This window comes from Antechinus flavipes, chromosome 2 (assembly GCF_016432865.1).
Source record: "Antechinus flavipes isolate AdamAnt ecotype Samford, QLD, Australia chromosome 2, AdamAnt_v2, whole genome shotgun sequence".
NCBI classification, from domain to species: Eukaryota; Metazoa; Chordata; class Mammalia; order Dasyuromorphia; family Dasyuridae; genus Antechinus; species Antechinus flavipes.
The window spans coordinates 228248976-228276524 of NC_067399.1; the positions used below are offsets into that span (position 1 = coordinate 228248976).

Sequence of the window (27549 nt, forward strand, 5' to 3'; positions counted from 1 at the left end):
TCTGTGGTCCAACTATTAATAACCCTAAAGCAAATAAAGACAAAGTAGTCTCCAATTATCTGGGGTAAAAGTGGTGCCTCTTGGTGAGGGAGGACTTGCCATGTTCCCCTCATTTTGCTCCTTTACCTAGACCAAGGCTTTCTACCAAGTCTGTAGCTTATAGCTCTGTGGTGCCCATCCTGAGGCTGCCCTTTATCAGGCCTGACGACTGGGTCTCAGAATCCATTTTTCTCTCCTTTTGGACACCTCAGGAAGAGGACTTTGTCCGCCCCAGTAGCCGAGAGGAGGCCCAGCAGCTATGGGAAGCTGAGAGAGCAAAGATGCGTCAGATCTTGGACAAGCAACAGAAGCAGATGGTGGAAGATTATCAATGGCTCAGGCAGGAGGAGAAGTCCTTGGTGAGTAGAAATTGAAATGGGAATTGTCCTTTAAGACTTCTAAGGAGCTTCTCATATTTTTAAAAAAAGTCATAGAATCAGAGTTGGAAGAAGTCTTAGAAATCATTTGATCTGACTTTCTACCCAATAATAGGTTTTAAATGGCTTCGGAGAGCCTAGAGGAGGGGAGAAATATCAAATCAAATTATAGAATTGTAGTGTGACAAGGCTGAGAAAAACCTCAGAATCTATATAGTTCGATTCCTATAGTTATTTTTTTTAATTTTAAAAAAAGTTTTACTGTCATTTTTTGTTTTTGGATCACAGTCATTGTCAGGTATGCCTTCACCTCTTCTCCAGCAAACTGTCTTTCAAGAAAGAAAAAAAAAATATTTTAAAAAACCTGCCAAAAAAATTCAGTATTCATCAGCTTTTACCATGTTCCATACTCATTGTCCCTAACTTTGCCAAAGAAGGGGGGATACATAGTTCCTCATCTCTTCTGGGAGTCAAGGATACCCTCATTTTACAGAAGAGGAAACTTAAATCTAGAGATATGAAGTGCTTTGCCTGAGGTCATCCAGTTATTAGCTATCAGAGTGAAAACTAAAACTAAAACTTTTGGATTGCCAATCCAGGACTCACTTCTCTTTTCCTCTCCTTCATCTCCTCTTCCTCTTCTTTTTCTACTTCTCCTCTTCCTCCTCCTTCTCCTCTCCCCCTCCTCTCCTTTTAATTATTTATAATAGTAACTAGGTAACATAGTAGGGCTCTGACTTGGAGTTAGAAATATGTGAGTTCAAATCTTGCCTCAGACACTTAGTAGTTGTGTGATGCTGAGCATGTCAACTTACCTCTTTTAGTTTCATTTTCCTCATTTTTAAAATGAGTAAAATTACACTCAGATTACCCAGTGATAATGCCAGCATTTAAATCACAGGGTCGTACTGGGAATCTAGTGAAATAATATATGAAAAGTGCTTTCCAAGCTTTAAAATCATATATAAATGTTAGCTTATTTTTATTACTGGAATTTGAACTAGATACTTTCTAACTTTCAAGTCAACCATCTATTATATCCATTATAATACATCATTGCCTAATGTTTAGTGTTTCACTCTCATTCCTGAGCTAGTGACTTTGCTAAGCTACTTGTAGCCTTTTGGTCTACCTAGGTTCATATTCCTAAGCATTCCCACACTAATCTTGGCTTACTTTTTCCTCTTCTGCTACTGCTGCCCATGTGTCTTGATACTATGTTCTATCACTTCTGACTTTCCTGTTTTAATTCAGCTCTCACACACCCTAACCCAGAAGTGGGTGCTTTCTTGAATTTATTCATAAGGAAAAAGAAAGATATATATAGGAATAATAATGACAGTGTATCAGGGAGTGTATATGTATGTATATATGAATATATATGGGTATATGTAAAATAAATGATTTCAGTCCAAAATTTCTAAACTGTTCTCTATCTAAAGTCTCCAAGTCTAGGTATAAGATTCTACAGGCCTAGCAATTCCTCTCTAGGATGTTACTCCCTTCTACTCCCTTGGCCCCCCAATCAAGAAAGACACCTTTTGCTCTAGAATACCTTCTACCTGAATGGGATGGGCCGGCTTAGTGACTCATCTGTTTACTTCCATTTCAAAACTCATTCTTGACCAATCAAGAGACCTCAGGTTTTTGCTGTTCTACTCATTGTAGAACATTGTAATCCTTAAGCAACCATGTCTTTTTCCTTCTAAGGGGAGGGCTAAATAGACCTCATAAAAGATTCTATTGTAGTTATATCCATCACCTAAAAAAATTAATAAAAAATCAATTCAATCCAATGCCAGTTTGCTTCCTCATACTTCATAAAAGATTACATCTTTCACTCAAATAAATTAAAGGTCTGAAATCTTTTCTTTGGTTCTCTTTTCTAGGACCCTATGTTGTACATGAATGATAAGTCTCCATTGGTAAGTGACAAGCCCAGGGCCCTTGCTACCCAAATTCAAGACCAAGATCATGTGTGCTATAACCCAGAAGTTTAATCCAGTGGTTCTGTTAGCCCAAGCACAGAGAGCTAACAACACTTCCCTTTCCAAGCTTAACAATGCAATATCTATTCCCTTAATAGAGCAAAAGATTCTTCTTTTAATTCCAAATCTCCTTTCAAGGCCCACCTGATAGAAAACTTCCTCTAAGAAATTTCCCTGACTTTCCCCAATCAAAGAACATGCATTTATTAAGCATTTATTAGGTACCAGTTCTTATATTAGACAATAGAGTCACAAAACAAAAGTTAAAACACTTTTAAGCAACTTGTAGTCTATTGAGGGGCACAAGATCTACATATATAAATATATAAACAATGAATGAACAAAATTTACATTTGTGCACATATACACACAGGCTCTTGATTGAAAATATTTTTTTCCCTTCATCACATTTTTCAGAATAAGGGTTCCAAGGGCAGGGACTGTGGGTCATTTTTCATCTTCATATCTCCAGTGATAAATATAGTGAGTTTGCATATAGTAGGTCCTCAACAAATATTTGTTGAATAGAATATGTAATCTAGAATTCTTACTGTTCTGTCTCAGAGATGCTTAGCTTTCAATTCAACAGATATGTGTTGAGATCTTTGTATTTAAAATTCCAGCAGACCTTAGAGGCCATGAGCTGCATGTGATCAGAGAGCAATCACTGCTTGGCTCCCTAGAATTCTCTCTTGGTCTGTGGTCAGAACTGTTCCCATTTCTAGGAAAAGGAGACAGGGAAGGAAGCATGATTTTCTCAGTCATGCTTACAACACTGATTTTCTTTTTCTTTCCTGTAGACCCCGGAGAAGGAAGCTGGCTATAGTAAGTTTTTCCTCTAATCTGACTATTAACTTCTTAATGAAGTCTGCCCTTTCTGGTGCCTCATGTCAGCGTGATGGTCTTACTAGTGACTAGTTTCAAAAAAATTAGCAGACCTCATTGATATTTATAGAAATAGTGGCTCCTTTGTTTTTAATACATTATTTTTAAAGTATAATTTTAGAAAATTTTGTCTGTATTTGAAGTAATTTTTAGTTCATCTTCGTCCATTATTTCCCACTCATCTTTCTTATGTCTTCTATCCCACTTACCCACTTACCTATATCTTCCTAAATTCCCTTCTCTTATTGAGTCCTATGTTCTGATATTTATTTCTCTCTCGGTATTCTTTCCATTTATCTATGATTTTTCCTCCTCTTCTTTTCTTTCTCCTTCTTTTCTTCTCACCTCTTTTTTCTGTTTTTCTGACTCTGTCCCTTCCTTCTTCTTTCCTTTCTTCCTTTCTTTCCTCTCTCTCTCTCCCTCCATTTTTGTTTGACTCTTAGTCTTTCTGTATTTCTGCCTCTGTCTCTCTCTGTGTTATCTCTGTTTCTCCCTCTCTTTTCCTCTTCCTTACTCTCTCTTCCTCCCACCTTTCCTCCCTTCTTTCCTTCCTCTTCCTTTCTTCCCTTTCTCTCTCTCTCTCTCTCTCTCTCTCTCTCTCTCTCTCTCTCTCTCTCTCTCTCTCTATCATATATATATGTATCATATATATATGTATGTATGTCTATAGATGTGTATATATTTCCTCTGTCTTCCTCTTTTCACCTCCTTCTCTCTATTCTTCCCTTTCTTTGTCTCTATCTATCTCTCATTATGTCATAGCCTTTCTCTTATCACACTTATTTTTCACTACCAGGTTAGTGAAGGTTAAGGAATGATCTATGTTCTGCTTGCCCCTGATCATGCTCTTACATATCCATGGAGTATGGGAGAGAAGGAAGTGGGAAGTATGGGGGACTTCGGGTTTCCTGGCTACAGATTAGGAAATAGAATTAGTCTCTCCTTTCTTTCCCTCACATCATCTGAACCTGTGTAGAAAATAGAGGAAAATCAAGAGTAAAATGGTACAGACTGCTTAACTTTCACCAGAGTTCAGAATACAACTAGAAATCAGACTTATATATTAAATCTTAGAAGAATCAAAGATCAAAACTCCACCTTTTCTAGATGGAAACATTCAGGGAGCATGCATGTGGGAAAGGGCTGGGTTGGAGTCAGAGAAATCATGTTTTTCCAAGTTAAGAGGTCTGACTATTTTATGCTGTTTTCCTCGTTTGGATCACATGGGTGTTTTTCCTTGACTTTTCTAGAATTTAAATAGGGGAAAGGTTCTTGAGTTAACTGAAGTGAAAAAAAGAATTTCTAGACTAAAATAGAGTGTGGATGATAGGACTTGCTCCCCATTTATTTCTCCTTTTCTCTTGTTGTGCTCACAGCTGAGTTCACAGGGCCTCCTCAGAAGCCACCACGACTGGGAGCTCAGGTGGGTGAGTTTAACAATAGTTGGTAAACTACCTTGGGGGACCCGATCTGGAAGGAACTTAGAACTTACACTTTTCTAGTCCAATCTAATCACAGTCTAGTTTTAGAAATAATCAAATTCAGTCCCCATGTCTTACAGATGAGGGAATTTAGTCCTAGGGAGATCATACTGACAAGTCTCAAAAATTGGCAAACCTTATTGAAATTTATAGGAACAGATGCCTCATTTTTAATGCATTAATTTTAAAGTGTAATTTTAGAAAAAACTTTTCAGCATTTAAAATAATTTTCAGTTCATTTTTGTCTATAATTTTTTACATATTTTATGATTCAAAGCTACAAAGGACCATCTAATCCAACCTCCTCATTTTGTAGATGTCCTCAACTAAGATCCATAGATGTTGTGAATTGCCCAATGTTATACAGATACTAAATGACACAATTTGAACCCAGGTCTTTATGTTCTCAGCCCAATGTTTTTTCCCTTATACCACAACACTTTCCCCCTTCTCCTCCCACAACACCTTTTTTTTTTTTTTCATCAGGGGAGATGATTGAACCAGGCATTTGTTACTAAGCAATAATGATTGACCAGGGAGATGATAGTGAGAAAAATAAGACCTTTTTCCTGAACCTTCCTCTTTTTTCATCCATTATCTGCACAAGGAGATAGTAATTTTTCTGTCTAGAAGATCAGTGGTGAAAGGATACCTTGTACCAAAAAAAATCTCTCTACCAATTTCTTCCTGAGTTCAAATATGGCCTAAGATGCTTAATAGTTGCATAATCCTGGGCAAGTCACTTAACTTTTTGCCTCAGTTTCCTTGTCTATAAAATGAGTTGAAGAAGGAAATGGCAAACCACTCCTGTATCTCTGCCAAGAAAACCCCAAATGGGGTCATGTCAGACACAATTAAAATGACTGAACAACAACAAAATAACAGTCTTTAAATCTGGAATAAAAACTTAATGCACAATGAATTCTAGGTAACTAGATGGTACAGTAATAGAGTATTGGACTTGAGAGTAAGGAGGACCTGAATTTCAGTCTAACTCAGATACTTACTACCTGTGTGAGCCTGGCAAATGATTTAACCTTTTAACTTTATTTTCCTCATCTGTGAAATGAGAAATAGCATCTCTCTTAAAGAGTTGTTGTAATGATGAAATGACATTTATACACACATACACACACATATATATGTATATAAACATATGTATGTATATTTAGAGAACAAGAAAGTGCTTTGCAAACCTTAAAACACTATGAATGTTAGTTGTTGCTATTATTATTCATAATACTATTAGTCTGAGCCTGATTTTGTCCAAGGAAGATGCAATATCCCCTGAGGGAGATATATATGTCCTATCCTTCTTTTGGTTAGGGAGGAGGTCAGCTTTGTATGGGGATTATTAGAACAATTAAAATGGTAGAAAATAGGGACTGCCAGGGTCAGTGCATAATTCACCATTCCAGTAATGGAATGAGCCATCATTAGATCAGTTCAAAGATCAAAGCCAGAAATCTACTGGGGGACAGAACTAGAGGCTAGGAAAGACCATATAATCTGGGCTTAGGAACATTAGGTCTAAGGTGTCCCAGAAGAGTAGTGTAGGAAGAACAAGGAGGTTAGAGCCTGGAAGTATAATTATTAAAACTCATGCAGGGACAAAAGGCAGAGTGATGTTGAGACAGCTCCATTTGGCTTTTGAGCCTTCCTGCCTCTGCTTTCCTTTGGGTTCAAACACCATCTTTTCTCAAAGATATCCTTTCTTCATTTCTTTCTGACTTCTTCTCCTCAGTCAATCCTGCCAACAGCCAATCTGGACAGGACAGATGACATGGTGTACATCAACGTCATGGAGCTGGTTCGAGCTGTTCTGGACCTCAAAAATGAACTCAGCCAGCTGCCCCCCGAAGGCTATGTTGTTGTGGTGAAGGTGGGAAACCAAAAGGGGAAACAGGGCAAAGTGTGGGTTAACAAGAGCAGTACTTTTTAATGAAAGTACTCACTATACATGCCCTCTGGCACATGCAAAGACAGCCCTTTGCTCTCAAGGAACTTTTGCCCTAGTAAGGATGGGGACAGACAGACAAATGGCCAGAATACACATTAGCGAATAGGAGAGATAGAAACAAAGCTCTCTGTGAGATTTCAGAAAGAAGGATTTAGAGAGCACTAACTTTCTAGTCATTTATCTCTGGAACTGCCACCCAAGAGGATTTGCTGGATATACATTTTCCAGTATTGCTACTGAAGAGATACTATCTCAACCCATTCTAGTCTAGTCCAACAAGCATAGACAGGAATTCTAGCACCCAAGGCAAATTTAGTTGAGGAGGGCATAAGTATTGGGTGATCCCAAGGCCTTAGAAGAAGGAAGAAGGAGAGTGAATGGCTAACAAAGGTCAAGTATTGTAGGTTTGGAGAAGGTAGGCTGAGGGACAAGGGTGGAACCCGTGAGGGCAGTCTCCTGTGGAGCAGGGAATACTACAAGGTATGTGGCAGTGGGCCAGAGGACCATTCTGGGAGCAAAGCAACTCCCTACCCCCATCCCAGGTGTTGGTGATCTCAGGGGAAGTATGCTCCTATATGCCAGGCTCCATACTAGGGACAAGGGATGAAAAGACAAAACCATTTTTTCCCTCAAAGAATTAACATTCTACCAAGAGCCTTTGTTTTTCCCCAAGATGACTCTTAGGGTAAGTAAGTCCTTGGACTATGACTGGTGGGGTATTCTACCTTCATGTGGGGAAATTTCTTTCCATAGAATGTTGGTCTAACCCTGCGGAAACTGATTGGAAGTGTGGATGACCTGCTGCCCACCCTACCTTTGGCTTCACGAACAGAAGTAAGTTTCCTGGATCTGACTGGACTGCACACTTTGCCGTTTAGTCTTCCCCTGTCCTGGGATGTGTTATTTTCAAAGAAAGACTCAGGAGGACTCTATTAGCTTGCTTTATTCCTCCTCCATGCTCCCCTGGGGCAGGTCTGTCTGGAGCATCCTAGGAGGGCAGTGGTACAGAGACAGAGGTGGAGGCTGCAGGTGTTGTATGCTCTCTAGGGACTAATAATCTGAGAAAAGTTTTTCTAGTAGCCAATCTATAAGTTCTTTCCTCTCTCTGGGCCCCTCTCTCCTTATCTGTAAATAAACCTGTAAAGGTTTGGATTTGCTATCTCTGAGATCTCTTCCAGCTCTGCAGCTAAAGACCCATTTGTCTATAGACATTTGATGTCTGTTTGCCTGTGTATCCAAGACAGAAGCTTCAGTTACCAGGCTGGTGACTGGGATATAGTGATTGTGGAGGATGTTAAAAAATCAGTGTGGATAGAGTAATGGATAGAGCACTGTACTAGGACTCAGGGAGACCTTGCCTCTGATACTACCTGAGTGATCTTAGCAATCCATTTAACTTTCTCAGACTTCAGGTTCCTTACATACAGACTATCAAATGAGGGGATTGTCTAAGTATTCTTTGAGGTCAATTCTTCATCTAGGTCTATGATTCCATGATTATTATTGGACAAGTGTGGAGATGGAGATTTAACAGGGATTTTGTCTTTCTAGCCTCCCATCACTCAGCTTTCCAAACTCTAGATTTTTCTTTTTAACTCTCTGCAGATTGAGGGGACACAGAAACTGCTGAACAAAGACCTAGCAGAATTAATCAATAAGATGCGTCTGGCGCAACAGAATGCAGTGACTTCGCTGAGTGAAGAATGTAAGCGTCAGATGCTCACAGCTTCCCACACCCTGGCCGTGGACGCCAAGAACCTTCTGGATGCTGTGGACCAGGCCAAAATGGTCGCCAATCTGGCCCGTCCCCCAGCCGAGTGAATGGCCGACAGCGTCCTCAAGAGGCACCGGTCTTGGATAGGGCGGCTCCCCAGCCCATGTGACCCCACTTCCAACTTTTGTGTCATGCATCCCCCTTCCCCTACTTCCTGTCTTGCCTCTAGTTACGTTTATTTTCTTAGGGGGCTGACCTGGGGTCCATTTTGCACGATTTCTTCCCCTTTTCCTGACCCCTGTTCCATCAGCCCCAGCCAGATAAGGGCTCCCCACACCTCACAGACTGTTAAGCCAAGAAGGCATTTGTATATACAGAACACTGGACTACAGAAGCTGGGATGATAGCAAGGGGAGCTTGAGGGTAATTGCTCCTGTGGCCCTTACCCCATCCTCAGCCTATCCTTCCCAGCTACCCCCCTTCTTTTATATAGTGTGTATCAGTGGATCCCCAGTGCCTGTAGAAGCTGCCCTGGCTTCATGCATGGACACCGCAGGCAGGGGCTGGAGTTAAGCTGTTCATTCTTATTTTTCTGTGATCAATTAGTGATTCCCTGAAGAAATCCAGGGACAGCAGAGGTACCAGATGGAGTAAAGAAGCAGGGGAGCCCTGTTCTAGGGACTGGCCTTGCAAGGGTGCAGACTGAACTGATATTCTTGTATAGTGTATAGAGAAAGGGGTTTATTTAATGTGTGGACTGGTCTGTACTGACTGCCATCCATCTCAGCTAGAAATGTCCCTTACTAAGAGGGACTCAGAGCAAGCAAAGAAGAGTCTGAAGGGGAAAGGAGACTGTTAGAGTGAATGATACAAGCACTGGATGTGGAAGGTGGGAGAAGAAGGAAGCCAGAGCAGGAATTCTGGCCATAATTTACTTTTCTTCCCTCTCACCTCCCTTTTTTCTTCCTTTTCCCATCTGTCCATCTCTTTCTTTCTCCCACCTTCTCTTCTTTATTTCCTTTCATTTTCTCTCCCTTTCCCCCTCCTTCCTTTTTCTCCCTCCCACTCTTTCTTTCTTTCTTTCTTTCTTTCTTTCTTTCTTTCTTTCTTTCTTTTTTCTTTCTTTCTTTCTTTCTTTCTTTCTTTCTTTCTTTCTTCTTTCTTTCTTTCTTTCTTTCTTTCTTTCTTCGCTTCCTCTCTCCCTCCTTCTTTTCTCCTTTTCTACCTCTTTTCTTTCCTTTTCCCTTTCCTTCCTTCTTCTTCCCTCTTTCCCTCCCTTTCTTCTCTTTTCTCCCATTCTTTTCTCTACCTTTCTTCTCTCCACTCCTCCTTTTCTTTTCCTCTCTTCTCCTCTCCCTCCCTTCCTTTATTTTTTGGTTGTTTACATAAAACACTCTACCATCTTCTTTCTATTTGATTTGTGGTTGAATTAAAAATGTACCATTTGTTTTGTGGTTGGATTGATTTCTCTTCTTTGCCCCGCCCCCACCTTGTTCTATGACATTTCTATTGCTATTGAACTGTGACCCTGGAAGAAATGAATTGGTTTGAATATTCAGTATTCCTCTCTTCTCTTCAGAAAGAGAATCAGAGAGCAGGTCGTGATCCTGGGTAGGAGGCAATGAATTGGACACAGGGTTGTTAAGGTGTTCTTGGCCTTAGGTCCTGAAACATTTGATGAGGATGGGTGACTTTAACCCTGATATCAGTGTTAATTCCATTGGGATTCATTGCTGCAGGACCAAGGGCAGGAAACAGGAGTGAGTATATGTCATCAAATAACAATTGGAAGGAATGAAAATGCTTTACCAAGATGGTAATGTTTGGATGATAATTTATAAAGATACATCAGATGAAAATGGCATCAACATTGGCTTGAGAGTTAGACCTTTTAGATCCTTTATTCACAAACCAGAAAAGAAATCAAATATGAATGGTATCAATGAGGACTTCAGAAGCTAGAATGGACATTCTTGGCAGCTTTCCAAGAGTCTAAATTGAAATGACGATTGGAAACTTAAAATCTTAAGAGAGTCAACTGGAGAGTTGAGAATTTAATTGATTTGCCCCATAGTCTCTCACATAGCGACATTTTGAGCACTGGACAAGATCTCAAGTTATTCTGGTTTCAAAGTTGCCTTTCCACTAGAAAAGCTTCTTAAAACACCAATTTTTCCACATCACTTATTTGTTCAATCACCTCCAATGTTTACACACTGTTTATAGGATAAAGTCCACATATCTCCAAATGATATTCAGGCTCCTCTATTATGAATCCCCAAACTACCTTTCCAGTGGTGCTTTTCCCTACATTCATCCCTATTCCAGCAATGACAATCAATTTCCTCACTGACCAGAGTAGTTCAGTGGAGGCCTGGATTCAAACCTTGACTTGGCAACTTAATATCTGTATGACCTTGGACAGGTCACAACCTCTGTAGGACTCAGTTTCTTCATGTATAACATGAAAATGTACCAGGTAAGTCTAAATCTATCATCCTATAGTCCATGCTTGTTCCCACAATGAATCTCAGTTCATTTCTATTTTCCCTCACACCAATAGTCCTAGAATTCCCTTCTACTTGCCCAAAACATCTCTATTTTTAAAACTTTTGTCTTCTCCTCCTAGTTTATATTTACAGTCTCCCACCCCTTTCATTGCCATAGAACTTGAAGTTGATCTCATTCTCAATCCAATCAACTCCTTTGTATCTTAACTGTTTCTTGTATATTGTTTCTCCTCCACTAGAGTATAAATTCCTGGAGAGCAGGGATTACTTTTTTTTTATGTTCCCACTGATACCTAGGATAATGCTTTGTTTGCAATAAGTATTCAATATTTGATCAATATAACAACCAATAGTTTCATGGCAGATAAGTCCTAGCATGGTTTAGTTTAATAATTCCACAATGTCCTCATTATACCAACTCTCAAATGATTGGCTGAATTAATACCTCCTGTTTTCCCCAATGTCTTAATAAAAATGCAAATATAGTTGTAGATCTCCAGAGAAGCTACCAGGCCTCAGAAATGTCACCCTTGGATCAGGATTTGTGCTTTTAGATCATGCCAGCTACAAGTGGAGGAAGAAAGAGGCCAATGGTCCCAAGGAAGCAGACAATAATGAACATTCAGAGGAATATCCGGTCAATCACCATGGCAACATACTTCCAGTCTTCCTTCACCTATGGCAGAAAAACAATGCATCTTGAAAAGGGCAGAAAACTAGATAAAGGGTAGCACATGAATGTTTCCTTAAATGACAATAAGAGTAAAAGATTCATCTTGGTCATAGCCTAGGTGAGTGTCTGTCATATTGGGGCCTTAGAAAGGGTAACAACTAGTGAAAGAAGGGTTTTAAGGGTTCTTTGTTTCAAAGAAGCTTCAGTAACTATATCAAGGTCTAAATAGTTTAATAATCTCTGTAATTAATCCCTTATTTTTTTCCACATCTCATCATATTCCATCCCCACTGCTTCCTACATAACTTTTTAAAACTGCTTTAGTGTCATGCAAACCTTTGACAGTCTGGTGAAGGCAATGGACACTTCTCAGAAAAAGCATAAAATACACATTATAGAAGAAACCAGTTATATTGAAATACAATTACCAAAACATTCTGAATAAGTTCCTGAGCTCCCAGGTTAAGAACCCCTGTCCTAAAGGCTTTACAATCCCTTCCAACTTCAAAATTCTATGTTTGTGATTTTAAGTTTTAGATGCTTTCTCCAAGGATGGAAATCTAGCTATAATCTAGTATATAGAGTCAAGCTTTCAATAACAGTACATAAAACTGAGCCTTCTGCATTCTCATAAACAATAGAATTATCATATCACACCTTTACAAAGTGGTTTTATTGCTGTTGGACTATTCTGTTGTGGTTTTTTAAAATCTGTGTTTAGGAGCTCTATGATGAAACTACTGATTGTTTCAATCATTCCACAAATATTTGTCTAGTAACTGATTTCATGTGACACTACATTTGATGCCAATAAGTATATGAGAAAATGTATGGTCCCTATGGTCCCTATCTTTTGGAAATAGGACATAGTTGAAGAAATAGGACATAAAATAGTTCATAATAGGATTGTGTGTGATTGAGTGCAGAAAAGTGGACCCCGACGGAGAAGACTGAGAATGATAATACCAATACCCTTGAGTGATAGTGTCTTTAAAGGCAACATGGTGCAATGAAAAGAGCTCTGAGTTTGGAACGCTAAACTTGGGGTCATGGGGATCTGGGTTGTTATCCAGTTTCTGCCACTTATCTATAGGATCTTGCACAAACCATTTACATTCCTCGAGGCTTCATTTGCTCATCTATAAAATAGATGTTTCTAAGTTGGCCTCCAAGGTCTCTTTCAGTTCTAGGTCTAAAAAACTGTGAAATCTGACCTGGTGGCACCTTGCTTTTCTCTTATTCCCAACTCACCGAAAAATCAGCATCTTCAGTCCTTAGATGATCAGCAATATAGTGCACACCTTCCAGGGCTTTTTCGATGCTTTGGGGCAGAAGGAATCCAGGCTCTGGTAACTGAGTCCCTGCCTTGGAACATGGGGGGCCATGGTGATGGCCACAGTGACAAGAGAGAGTATCTATTACTGGTGATGAATGGCTAGAAAATTCCCAGCTTTCTTCCTCCTCTCCACCCTCTTTCTCCTCCTCATCTATATTAGTCTCCAACCAATGAGTGGTACTGAGCTTTTGGCCAGGGTGCTGATGGGGCTCCAGGACAGGAGGGGGCCGATTCATCCAAAGCCATCGGGGTATACAGCCCAGAAAGGCAACCCTCACCCAATGGGGCATGATGTGAGTTCCTGGAGAGCGGTGGTGGACGTTGAGGACAAAGACTGTGATGACGATAGAGAGCGTGACAAAGATCATGGTAAAGAGAAGGTATTCACCAATGAGTGGAATGACCAGGGAAGTGGAGGGAATGATTTCAGTGATGAGAAGCAAGAATACAGTGAGTGACAATAGGACTGAGATGCAGAGGGTGATCTTCTCACCACAGTCTGAGGGCAGGTAGAACACCAGGACAGTGAGGCAGGAGATGAGGAGACAAGGGATGATGAGATTAATGGTATAGAAGAGAGGCAGCCTCCGGATAATGAAGAAATAGGTGATGTCAGGGTAGATCTCGACACAGCAATCATACTTCTTAGTGTTGTAGGTGCCCACGGCATTGATGATGGCCCACTCCCCACTCTCCCAGTAGTCCTTCAGATCTACCATCTGTTCCATCTGTTCAAGGTCAATCTTGGCCTTGTCATAGGTCCAGGAGCCAAACTTCATCTTGCAATTCTGCTGGTCAAAGGGGAAGAAAGTCACATCAATGCTGCAGGAGCTCTTATAGATTGCTGGGGGTGCCCACTTCACTGTGCCTGTGAAGAACAGGTGAGCCTTAGTCATGTGAGTCACTGCAAACTCCCCATCAGCACTGAAAAAAAAGGAGTGAGGATTAGAAAACCAGTCTTGTTTTGGAATAGCTGAATAGGGTGGGGGAGAAGGTTAAAGTTCTTTCTGGCTATGCATTTGGAGTTTTCTGTAAACAATTAAGAATGCCTAGCCCCCAAATCTTTATTTTGTGCTTAAATTTATATAAGGGTTTGCCATTTTTATACTCAGAAAGAGGCAGGTGATGGAACAGAGAGTTGTTCTTGACACTGAGAGGACCTAGTTTCAAATCCTTCTTCTAAAAGCTATCGGTTCTGTGAAGCTGTGCAGATCACTTAAGTTCTACCTTTGTAGGTTGTTAAGAGAGGGCACTTCTTCTCCAAAAGTTCCTTGCTCAAGATAAAATCACAGGTCCAGGACAACAACAACAACAGTCTAAATTGGCTGATATGTGGAGAACAGAGTATGGAGGGGAATATCATAAAGTCAGTTGGAAAGACAGGTTAGGGATAAATTGCAGAGAATTTTGAGGAACTTAGACTTTATTTGTTAGGAGTCATTAATGGAGTAACATGAGCCAAATCATGTTTCAAAATTAATCTGCAAGATGTGTAGGAGGACGTTGGAAGGGAAAGAAATAGTTTGGGAAGCAAGCAGAGTAGTTGGGAGGTAACATAATAGTGCTACTTTGAGGTCCTGAGGCAATAGGAATAGAAAGTGAGGAAGAAATTCAAGAAACACAGAATAAGGAACCAATAAACCTTGGTGATAGACTGAATGTAGTGGGTAAGATAAGGGAAGAGAAAAGGATGACTCCAAGATTTTGAAAGGAGGTGTCTGGGAAAAAGGTAGAAGTGCCCTAGATCAGATCTAGAGAAGGATTTTTCTCCTTGGAGGAATCTAGGAACCATTTAATATTGGAAGAAAATGCCAAACTCAACTTTGACAAAAGCTCTCATTACCCACTTTATAGCATCAAGTCAAATCAGCCGAGCATTTATTAAACATCTAAGTGTCAAGCACTGTGTCAAGTGTTAGAGATATAAAGCAAGGGAAAAAACCAAAAACAAAACACAGTTCCTGACCTCAAGGAGCTCATACCTAATAGGGGAGACAGTTGCAAATAACTCCATACTAACAAAACATCGTACAAAACAAAACAAAAAAAAAGGATTAATCAGAAACAATGATCAGAGAGAAGATGCTATTATTGAGGAGAACCATAAAGGCTTCTTGCAGAAAGTAGAAGGAAGCCAGGAAAGCCAGGAGGAAGAGAGGGGGTAAATAAAAATGGAGTTATCTTTATGTAGACATCAGTATGTCTTAGTCTAAAAATATATGGAGGAGAGTGAAATGTAGGGGCAGCTAGGTGGCTCGGAGGATAGTATATGGGCTGGGGGTCAGAAAGAGCTGAATTCAAATCCAACTTCAGACACTTACTAGCTATGTGACCCTGGGCAAGTCACTTACCTCTATTTACTTCAGTTTCCTCATCTGTAAAATGAACTAGGGAAAGAAATGACAAACCACTCCAGTATCTTTACCAAGAAAACTCTAAATGGGATTGTGAAGAGTTGAACACAATGAGACAATTCAACAACAAGATGTAAGAAGACTAAAAAGGTCAAAGGATTTTACATTTGATCCTGTAAGTAATAGGAGACCAGTAGATTTTATCAAATGGGTGTAGGACAGGATATGTAATTTAGGAAAAATCACTTAATGGCTGAATGGAAGATAAGAGACTTAAAACTGGCAGAGCTACCAGCAGGCTACTGAAATGGTCTAGCTGTGAGATGATGAGTGATTGTACCAAGGTGGTGGCAATGTCCCCGGAAGAGGGAATATATGAGATGGTAGGAAGGTAAAAACAAGGGCAAGTTAAGGAGCACTCATATGTTGCCAGCCCGGGGGACTAGAAAGACATTGGAGAGCTCCACAGTCATAGGAAAGTTAGGAAGAGAAGAAAGTTTGCTTGGCCAGATGGAGGAGGTACAGGAGGGAAAGAGAGATCAAGAGCTGAAAGGAAGCTTAATGTTTGTTCCATTGAATGTTTTTGTTTTACTGGAAAGAAACCGAGGCTCCGAGCAGGGAAGTCACTTGTCCAAGGACATAAGTAATGTGTCAGATATAACATACATCAGGGTGCCCACTCTTCCAAAGTTAATAGGTTCAAGAGTGCCTGGGAGAGATTCCCCCCCTTTACATGACCCTTCCAGAAACCATGAAATGAGCTTAAAGATGAGCAATTATATATACATATCACTAGATGGCAGCACAAACCAGATTTTTGCTAACTTTGCTAAGTATCTGACTGTAAAAGAGATTGTAATATATTTCTTTCCTTTCAATGTCTCCTTGTAGCTTGGACATCTCTAAGGCTATGTCAACAAAGTCAGAACTAAAGAAGGGTCTCCCTATGTGGAAAGGCTTTAAGGAAAGACCAGCACTGCCCAGGGACTGTTACAGTAGAAAGCTCCAACAACTAGAGAAATGATGCTTTGACTATGATGGTCCAAGAAATATATATGAAATAAACATAGAAGACTTGGTGTTTAGGACTTGGGAAACCTGGTTCAAATCTTGCCTCAGACACTTAGTCGTGGGATTCTGAGAGATTCATCTCTCTCAGTCTCCCATCTGTAAAATGAGAATAATAATGTCAACTATCTCCAAGGGCTATTGAGGAGATTAGGTGAAATACTGTTTATGAAGTTCTTTGAAAAACCTTAAAGCCTAATATAATATCAGCTATTGTTAATATAATTATAAATAGGGGAAGGGAAAAACTATAGTTTCTTTGGATTAATACTGGAAATTTGGGCACATAAGTCTAAAATGCCAGATTAAGGATTTGAGACTTTATACAGTAATAGAGACTGTTTAGTGTAAAGGAATGATTGTTGGCTTTAGTGTCAGAGGAACTAAGTTAGAATTTCAGCTCTGCCACAAAATGTCAGAGTTCCTGAATTTAGTCATGTTCAGCTCTTTGTGATCTCATTTGGGGTTTTCTTGGCAAAGATACTGGAGTGGTTTGCCATTTTCTTCTCCAGCTAATTTTACAAATGAAGAAAGAGTTTAAATAGAAGAGTTGGGTCATGCAACTAGTAAGTGTCTAAGATCAAATTTGAACTCAGATCTTCCTGACTGCCAGCCCTGAGCTCTATCCACTGCACTATCTAACTGCTCTACCACATCTTTGGGACTTAGAGAGTAGAAGAAGAAGGCTGGAGTCTAGGGTACCTTCCACCTCTAAACCTAAAATACAATAAATTTAGTCTAGCATTGGAAAAAAAAGAGGATTCTTCCAAAATTATCCAAAAAAATCTGAAAGGATTTTAGATGTAAAGTTTTGCTCCTTTTCTTCCTGTTATCTCTGCCTCTCCCCCAACCTTACTTAAACAGGCCACATTTAAAGTCAAAGTGCAATGAACAAGATGTAGCTCTCATTGATGATCCCAATGTTTCTTTAGGCCTCTAAGGAAGTCAAATCTGCCATAGATGCATCTTCTTCCTTCTCCCTCTTGCTCTGATTCTGGGATTAGGAATAGAGAAAAGCCCAGAGGGACTACAGAGCTACAGGGAATAAAATAACTCACAAGAGGTTGGACTGGTCCCTCATTTTTTTTATCTGATGGCTAAGAACATCATCATCATCATCATCATCAACAACAACAACAACATAAATGACAAGTGCTTCCTGGACATCTACTATATACTAGCCCACTGTTGTGCACTTAAGGGAGATGCAAAGATGAAAAAGCCTGCCATCAAGGCAATGTAATTGGGGAGACAAACCATAAATAGCAGCAGCTCTAGTTGCAGCTGTTGCATGCACTAATCCCTTTCAAATTCAATAGGGCAGAACTTGAACAACAAATCCCGATTTTGGCTAAAAAGGAAAGGCTGCCTACTTGTTGTAGAGAACAATGTCAGGAATCCAGATCATCTCCGAAGGGACCCGGATCGATGTGATGTTGCCATAATCAGTTGGGTTCCAGCGCAGCTTGTAATCACTCCACTCCTAAGCAAGAAGGAAAGGAAGGAGCGATTCAATTTAATTCAATAAATATTTATTAAACACCTACTTTATGCCACGTACTGTGGTACACCCTGAAGATGCAAAACAGCTGAGTAGGTGGAAGAAGACCAGCTTTCTCACAACTATTTCCACATGGATAAGTAAAAGGAGTACTAGACAGAGAAATGCAAGAAATCCAAAGAGAAATTACGGTGAAGTGCATTTTGTCTGCCCAAGTCTGCATAAAGAAATATTAAAAAACTTTCTAAGGAAGGCCTCCAAGCCAGAATAGAACAGTCTATTCAAGGAACATGGTGTATATCAGTTTTCTAGCATAGAGATGAGAGACCTAGGCCCACATTGCTTAGACTCTGATTATGGCGTTTGGATCAAAATGTCATTGATCATGGCTCTCAATGGATCAGCCCACTCTGATGCAGGCCACCCCAAGTATTCTACTGTGCAGATCCATCTCTTATCTGTTATGTAGACTTCCTAATGCCATACATGGAAGTCTTTGAAAGATACAACATCCATTATCCATACCCCAAATAATATATCAATATCAAAGCAAGCCTCACTATTTCTTCCAGAAGTTCATAAAACCAAAACAAAGTCCCAATTAATGAACTAAGATCAAAGAAATAAAAGAAAAGAAGAAAATACAGATAATAAAGGCTTTAAAGTCAGATCAAAGCACAAGTCCAGGAAAAGGAAAGAATACCACCTTATTCACAAATAAAATCTCAAAGAAAATTATTGATTTTACATAGAGAAATAATTCATTTGGACCCCAATTCTATTCCAATCAATATTAATTAATTTAATAGAATCATAACAAAGTTCTGTATATAAGGCCCCAGAGCAATGAGCTGCAGATTCTAAGTTCAGACCTTAACTATATAGGAAATTAGCTAAAAGCTAATTTGCCTTGTTATGGTGATCAAACCCAGCATCGCAGGGGCCACAATTACATGGAAAGTTCCTCAAAATATTTTTGTATCTCTGGTCTAGTCACTTGATCACTAGGAGCAGATGACCATCTTACGACCACTTAGGTCAAGGACTATGACAGTTTTTACTATTTCCTCCTGCCCAAAGTAAGGAGAAGCCTATCCATCTTATATGGAGATATTCCTTGCTTCACCCCAACCTGTCACCCTGCTGACAGACAGGTTACTTTAGCTTTTATATCACATGTCAATCAACAGAATTATTCTGTATTTGGTATAGCTGTTCCGGAATGACTGGGCATCTAGCCCTATAAAAATAGGGCCCTGGAAGGAGGTGGCATCTCAGATCATAAGGAATATCTGAGGTCCACTTAATTAGCAGAGACTATGGACTCTTTAATAAAATGCTATTGGCTCAGACTTCTGCCTCAGACTCTCTTATTGTAGGTGGGATAATTTTAATCCCTACATACATAAATTATATTGGCTTTCCTATAAGAAATGAAGCAATCATTTTTAGATGATGATATAAATGAAACAAGAGCTCTAAAGGAAACAATGAGAAAGGAAAAGAAAGTTCTGGAGAAAAGAAGGATTAATAGATCTTTTAGTACTGAAAGTTCAAAGACTTGCCCAAATAAAAGGTTCCTTGAATATTAGATTGTATTGCATAGAAATCAGTGACTCCATGAGATAACAAGAAATAGTAGGCTGAAAAAATATTGGAAAACACAAGGTATCTTTTACCAAAAACAGATGATTTGGAAAATGGATCCATAGGAACTGATTTAAAAATCATCAGATGATTTAAAAATCTTCACTGAAAAACAAACGCTAGATGCCATTTTTCAAGAAATTGTAAGTTAAAAAAGCTCAGAGGACAAAGTGAAAATAGAATATACTAGTCACCTTCTGGGGAGGGAAACTCTGTAGATGAAAACTTCCAGAAAAATCTTAGTCAAAATCCATAGCTTCCAGGTCAAAATAGAAATAATATAGGTATTCATAAAGTGTTCAAGTACTAAGGAACTCGGGTCAGGAACACATAAGATCTCTTAGCTATCATAATGAAGAGTAGTGTTTGAAATGTAACATTTCAGAAGGCAAAATATAAAGGCTTTAATTTATTTTAAATAATTTACTTGGAAAACTGAACATACTGTTGTGGGGAAAGGTGAGAATAGATGATGCCAGAGTTGAATATGTATTTTGGAAGCAAAGATAGGAATTAAAAGACAAGTAAAAAGATAATTGTATTTAAGCAACTGGAAGGCATATATGTTGGTACAATATTTATCTTCTAATAGGGGGAAGTTTCTCTCCAAACCTTATTATCTTCAAGAATCATAGAAGGAGAATAAGCAAGGCAGAGTTCATGGAAGAAGTTTTGTTTATATTTTGATGTTCTTAAAAGAAAAACATAAAAAAGAAAGGAAAATATATTAGGAAAGAAACAGGAAAGAAAGGGATAGGACTTACTCTCTTATGTAATTAAGTCTAAATTCAAGGAAGAAGGGGTTGGGAGAGTGAATTATAGCAAAATTTCATATTCATCTGAATTGGACTGAATACACATACAGTCACAAAGAGTTTGGTATAAAACTGCATTAAACTTAATAGGAATCAGGCAGGGCCAGAGAAACAGAAGGAAGGGTGAGAGAAAGGGTAGTTTTGGCCAAGGATTAATGAAAAAATAAATTCTATCTTTGAAAAGTGAAGCATGAAGTTTACCATAAAAGGAAAGAAATAAATGGCAAGAGCCTATAATTAAGAACTGGGAGTGGGAAAAAGAAGATATGTAGTAAAACAGAAGCAGGTTTCAAAGAAAGTATAACAAAATATTTTGGAAGAAAATACCCAATTAGCAATCATAATTTTAAATATGAATAGGGCAAACCCATAAAAATAGATAAGAGAATAACAGAATAAACTATAAAGCAGAAAGCAATTTGTTAATTACCAGAAAGACTCTTACAATAGAAAATTCACACAGTTAGCATAAGGGACTAAAGCAAATCTATTATGCTTAAAGTGAATTCAGAAAAGCAAGAATAGCAATCATGGTTTTGGACAAATTAAAAATAAAAAAATAAACTTCAATAAGGAGATCAAGTGAAAAATGTCATTTTGTTTAAAGACACTATAACAATCAATTAATTTATATCTTTAAACTTTTTCTTCAACAAAAAAGGAACAGATCAATAAAATAGGTATGCAATTAGAAAAATTATTATGAGGAGATACAGGAATTTCAGAATTCAAAAACATGAAACACTTATGGATGATGAATGGCAAGATTATGGACATGAGCAATACATCTCAGAAAATGAATAACTTAAGGAGCAAGAAGGTCAGGATATCACCTATATATATGCCTAGTGTTAATAGGTATATCAAAATCCCCTAGTATGGAGAGAAGAGTTATGAAGGAGAGAAACTGTGATGCAGGTATTGAATTCCTGAAGGAGAACATCCTGGAAGTTTGTATACAAAGGCTACAAGAATCTTAATTGGTGATATATATAGATTTGTACGAATGTCAGAGAAAGAGATAGTGAGTGACATGGTTGGGTTGAGGCTGGAAGTGGTAATGGGGAACAAGATCTATTTCAACCAGTACTGAAAAGGATAGTCAGGAGAACTGCTTTTAGGACAAAGTCAGGTCTTAGTGAATACAAGAAGAGAGCAGGAATTAGAAAGGAAAAGATGAAAATAAGTTTGTTACCCATGGAGCAGGCATTCCAGAGAGCACCGTAGAAAGGATGGGAAGCTTTAAAATAGGATGTTAGAAAGAGAGATGCTGGGTTGAGGGTAATAGTAATAAGGGAGCAGTTAAAGTGGAAAAGAGAATAGTATTGGAATAATGATATCTAGGAGTTCTGAATCATTGCAACGGGGAGGGTTGTTGACAGGATGGGAGGTTGTTGATGTTGAGAAATGAGTTCATGTAACTTATCTCTAGGAGACAGAGTGATTCCAGGATATCAGATAGCAGTGTGTATCTGGAAAAGGGAATGGAATACTTGCTCTAAGGAAGACTAAAACAAAGCAACTTGTGGGATGATAGGAAGCTAGAGAGGGTGAAGGGAGGGAATGAAAGGGAATGGCCAGCCCAGGAAGGCTAGGATGTCTTCTTCCTTCTCTGGAAGACATTTCCTTTCTTATCTAGTAGGCACAGATGAGGGAACTAATAAAAATGGAGTTTTGGACTTGTATCTGCAGGACTAATACAGTATTTTAATACACAACAGATGCTTAATAAATGCTTTTGAATTGAATTGAAAAATGAAGTATAGATCTGCATGATGACTGTCCATGAGATTCTTGAGAACTCCAAAAGCTTTGTTTGGGGATTCCTGGCTCTTTCTTTTGGGTTTCTTCCCTAGCAGGATAAACTGCAAAGGACAGATTCTCACCTGTTTCAGCCAGACATTGGTCGTCATCATCTGATTCTTCTCATCCTAATTTTAGGTGAGAAGAAACAAGAGAGCTTATTCAGTGTGAAGTGATTGAACCAAACTAAGAAAAGGGGGACAATTGCTAATAACAGATTCCCTCACCCTCAACCTGAGCAATACTTCTCAGTTACCCTGCTAATTCTTCCCATCTTCTGTGAACACAATGGCAATGTTTTCTATTCTATTAATGAGTATATCCAACAGGAGTGGATGCAATGAGGTATGACAGATTTCTATGCCATCTGTATTTAGGTTTCTTCCTCATTCATGTGACCATGTCCACCTTCTTTATCTTCCTAAAGTATGTTTCCATGTATTGCATCTTGTAAAAAAATATATTTATATGTTTTTTATATCACCTATATGCCACAGTTTATCCATGACCTTCTTCCCCTTCCAGAGATTCCACTTTATAATAAAGAATTAAAAAGAGAAAAACAATTTAACAAAATTAACCAATGTAATAAAAAGTCTAACATCTGTAGAAATGCTAACTATAGCAATAAAACCAAAAAAAAAAAAAAAAAAAAAAGAAGAAGAAGAAGGAAAAGAGATGATTTCTCAACATTCTGTTACATTTTTAGGGGAAAGGAATCCAAGCTAGTGACACTGAGTTGTAAAGTTGGTTGCCAGTGGGTAGAATTGGAGTAGGGAGAAGGGTCTAGGTTGAATGAGAATGGGAAGAACTGAAAAGAAAAGAGCCAGAATGGAAGAGGATACAAGCAGAGAATTTAAGGCTGGGCAAGAGAATCCCATGTTGTGATAGGAGACTCACCACATCAATAAGCTGGGCAATGGAGAGCCCAAAGCGGATGATCACCACATCAGAAGTGTTCCGAACTGGGCGGGACCAGCGATTGTAACCCTTAAAGAGGTGTTTGAAGAGGCGGTCTTCAGCAGGAGCATGGTAGCTATGCTTTCCTGGAGCTATAAGGGAAGGGAGAGAAAAGCATAGACTTAGAGCTGGAAGAAACTTTAATAGTTTAACTCCTTAATTTTACAAAGGAAATGCTAGATCTTAAGGGTTTTCCTTTCTCCTACACTATCTCTCTAGTTCAGCATCCACATTCTCCAGCACTGTGGACTTATGATAGGTATACCTTAGAGCTCCCCCAGGATCTTCTTTTCTTCTCTAATTTAATAATATCATATGTTCCCATGGGTTTAAGTATTACCTAGACCCAGGTTACTTTTAGTTTTAGATTTTCATTTCTTTCCTCAATTTCAATTCTACATCATTACTTATTTATTGGATATCCCTTCCTAGAAGACTTATGAGCACCATAAACTCATATGATCAAATGGAATTTAATTTCTTCCCCTAAAAAATTTGCTTTCCCTCCAAACTTCCCTGTAGATGTTGAAGTCATCGCCATTCTTCTATTCAATCAAATCCATTTCTTTGTAGTTGTCTTATCCTCTCCTTTACAATGACCCCCATCCCCACATTTAATTGGTTGCCAAATTTTGTTGGTTCTCCATATCTCTTGTTTTTAGTCTCCTCTCATGTGACCACGACCTTTTTTTCCTTCTCATTTCTCCCCTGGACTATTTGCAACAATTCCTAATTAGTCTCCTTGCTTCCATCTTCTCCCCTCATGAGTACATTTTCCATGCAGCAGTCAAAATTATCTCCCTTAAGCATAGGTCTATCAAAATATTTTAAAAAAGACTGACTTTTTCAGGCTCTAAATATCTAAGTTGGGAATCATCATTATTATGCATATATTAAGTTTCTCAAGAGTAAATGATAAGAGAATAGCTCACCATTTATAGGCCACATTATAGTTCAACAAAGTCTATGACTCTCAACAACTTTGAGAAGTAAATAGCACAGAAATTATCAGCCTCATTTTGTAGATGTGAAAAAGAGACTCAGAAAGAGTAATTTTCAATTAATAAACATTTATTAAGCACCTATTATATGCTAGGCTGCCAAATGGATAGAGTACTAGGCTCAGAGGCAAAAGACCTGAGTTCAAATCTTGTTCAGATTCTTACTAGCTGTGTGATTTTGATCTTTGCTTTGGTCTTTACCCTAGTTTCCTCATCTATAAAATGAGCTAAAGAAGGAAATGACAACCCACTCCAGTAACTTTGCCAAGAAAACCCCAAATGGAGTCACAGAGAATTGGGCACAACTGAAAGAAGCTGAAAAATAGCAACAACAAATACTCCAGGCACTGGGCTAAAGGGTACTTTTCTTCCAATCACAAAGTGAATGGGTACTCATTGTAAAGATTGTTGCTGCTGGTTGATTGATCCTTAACAAAGATAAATGCTTTACACTCTATGGAGTGTCAGCCTCCGGATAGTTACTAGTTAGCCACAGCACAAATCTGACACTGATAATTGTGGTTGTATCTTTGTAGGTAGCTCTAGAGAGATAAATATTTGATTCTCTGTGTGAGTATATACACACACACGCATTTTGTCTACACCTGTGATTTCATTACTTCTAGCAAAGAAATTCCCTCTGTAATTCTGGAGAAACTGAGTCAAGGCAGATATTGGTTTTTAATATTTTAATTGGGAGAATTTAGACTAGCTGAGACTAGCTGGCTGCATGAGACTCTTGTCTCAAAACATTCAGCAGCCAACAACTAATGCAGGAGACTTTTATAGGGCTCCAGCTATAGGGGAAACAAAAGCAGGGGGAGAGGACACCGAGTGAGTGGACAAGCCATAGTTCCCAGAAAGAATCATAATTTAGTCCTGACAGGATAAGGGTAAGAGGGGCGAGGATACTGGATACTAGCAGACAAGATAAGAAGGTCAAAGGCAGGAGACAGTAAGGTGAGGGGCAATATTCAAACAGAGGGGGGATTATCCCAGCAAGGATTTGAGATAAGCCACCTGGAGGTTTATGATACAATGAAATGTAAAGTGGCCAGAGCTTGGAGGTTTTAATTCTCTCAGGCTTAATGGCAAGGAGCTGAGGTTGGCTATAATAATTTTATTCAAGGCATAGCACCTCTACCAATGCAGAGAGATAGTCACTGTAAATTTAAATATCCAAGGGTTGCCTGGACCAAGGGGTGAGTGACTTGACCATTATGTCTTTATCAGTCTGAATCACAGACAGGACTTGGACCCCAGCTATCCTGTATTTAGGAGTGGCTCTTAGCTATTCCGCACTGTGCTTCTGGAAATCTCAGTATTTTGTTAAGTAAAGGCAGTTATACTAGAGTAATGAGAAGAGTGAAGTTGATTTTCAAATCCTTCTTCAGATACTTATTGGAAGAGTGATCACAGGTAAACCATCCAACTTCAATGAGACTGTTTGCTCAAATGTAAAATGGGGATTATAATTCTTGTCCCCTATCTACTTCAAAAGATCCTTGCAGGGAGAAGGGTGAGAAAACAAACAAACAAAACTCTGTATATTTGGTTTGTTCATGCTGATGATTTCATGGGTATGTGAAACTCCTGAATTCCAGTGTTCCATATAAGTTTTCAGTGAGAAAACTCCTCTATCAAAGAATGTATATAGCCATTTTCTATCTTATATTCTCAGAGTTTTCTAGAAGCAGTGAAAGGTGAAAGCCCTGGTTTGTCCAGGGCAACATAGGTAATTTATGTTGTAAATGGAATTTTAATTCAAGTCTTCCTGACTCTGAAGCCAGCTTACTTTATATTATAGAACACATGTCTCTGAGACGTAAGCTCATTAAGACCACTTACCTGCCAAGCTATGGGAAGTCAAAAGGAAACACCAGAGCATAAGTTTCATGATGGATGGGAGTCTAAAGGTGAGGTGATCCATACTTTGGAAGGTCAGAGAGCTGGTTTCTCTGGAAGATCAGAAAATATATTAATAGTTGGATGGCTAGGTCTTTGCTGGCGGCCTATGCTTGAGTCTAACTTTCCTGGATAGTCTTTGAGAAACTCTCCAGAGCAGGGCTGTCTCTGCAGCAGATCCAGAGGGTCAGGCTAGGCATGACTCAGGAGTTCTCCGGAAGGGCCAAAAGATCTTCCTGGAAAATCCAAAATCCACATTTTAGCTAACATCTCTTGACTGTATCATCTGCTGTCTAGTCTCACAGTCACTGTCCTAGTTCAGATCCTTATCATCTCTTTCAGACTACTACAATAACTTTGTAATTGGTCATACTGCCTCAAGTCTTGCCTACTCCAGCCCATTCTCCAAATAGTGGCAAAACTGATATTTTTAATTACAGTTCTATGTCATTTCCCCTAAGCAAAAAGCTTCTGCAGGTCTCTACTGCATCTAGAATAAAATACAAACTCCTCAAATTGGTATTTTAAAATCTCACGCTGATTTTTGTCCAAATTTTCTTTTTTTATTAAAAAGTTGACAGCATGAATGCTTCCATATAAAAGAATAATAAAAAATACTATATGTGAACTGTGAACCTATTATATACAACTTGTTTGTTTTAAAGAGTATGTTAAAAAGACCTGTATGTACAAAAGTATTTATAGCAGCTCTTTTCTCAGGGCAAAGAATTGGAAATTAAAGGGATGTCCATCAAGAGGGGAATGGCTGAAAAATTGTGGTATGTGGTTATCATGGAATATTACTTTTCTATAGAAAATAATGAGCAAGATGCTCTAAGTCCTCTATGAATTCATATAAAATGAAATGTACCGAGTATAAATAATAGTATCGTTGTGAGATGACTAGTTGTGATACAATGATACAGTGATCAAAGACTGTTCTGAAGGACTTATGATGAAAAATGCTATCCATACTCGGAGAAAGAATTAACTGGATTTGAGAACCGATTGAGTACAGATGAGAAACCAATTGAAACTTTACTTTTCTTAAGGTTTTTTGGTTTGTTTGTTTGTTTGTTTTTTTTTGAGGGGAGATGTTTTCTTTTACAACATGACTTTTAGGGAAATTTTTTTTTCATAACTTCACATGTACCTTCTCAAGGGGAGTTGAGGAAGGATGAAGGGAGAGAATCTAGAACTCAAAGTTTTAAAAACAAACGTAGGGGCAGCTAGGTGGTGCAGTGGATAGAGCACCAGCCCTGAAGTCAGGAGGACCTGTGTTCAAATTTGGCCTCAGATACTTAACACTTTGTAGCTGTGTGATCCTGGCCAAGTCACTTAACCCCAATTGCCTCAGCAAAAAAAAAAAAAAAAAGAATGTAAAGAAAATTATTTTACATGTAACTGGAATATATATATATATATATATATATATATATATGTATGTATGTATGTATGTATATATGTATATATATACACACAAATGTATATATATATGCATATATATATACATACACATACACATGCATATA

General features: G+C 38.6%; 2 protein-coding genes across 4 annotated transcripts in view; one reads left to right on the forward strand and one right to left on the reverse strand.

The window, feature by feature from the left end:
- PTK2B (protein tyrosine kinase 2 beta) overlaps positions 1–9474 on the forward strand; it is a 167111-nt gene extending 157637 nt beyond the window's left edge. For 2 of the 3 annotated variants that reach the window (XM_051976381.1, XM_051976383.1), the window contains 7 exons: positions 252–398; positions 2306–2341; positions 3205–3229; positions 4657–4712; positions 6515–6652; positions 7484–7564; positions 8336–9474. In XM_051976381.1, the coding sequence (XP_051832341.1) occupies positions 252–398; positions 2306–2341; positions 3205–3229; positions 4657–4712; positions 6515–6652; positions 7484–7564; positions 8336–8551 (699 nt within the window). In that variant the 3' untranslated portion in view covers positions 8552–9474. The remainder of the gene's footprint in view (positions 1–251; positions 399–2305; positions 2342–3204; positions 3230–4656; positions 4713–6514; positions 6653–7483; positions 7565–8335) is intronic. The other variant, XM_051976382.1, reaches the window with a different exon arrangement.
- A 266-nt stretch (positions 9475–9740) lies between these two features.
- On the reverse strand, positions 9741–26597 carry CHRNA2 (cholinergic receptor nicotinic alpha 2 subunit). Its single transcript, XM_051976384.1, has 6 exons — positions 25961–26597; positions 23052–23203; positions 22235–22279; positions 17759–17868; positions 12879–13887; positions 9741–11630 (listed from the first exon to the last, which is right to left on the reverse strand). Exons 1-6 carry the CDS (start codon positions 26040–26042, stop codon positions 11577–11579), a joined length of 1452 nt encoding a protein of 483 aa, XP_051832344.1. The 5' UTR covers positions 26043–26597; the 3' UTR covers positions 9741–11576.
- Between the last annotated feature and the right edge of the window lie 952 nt (positions 26598–27549).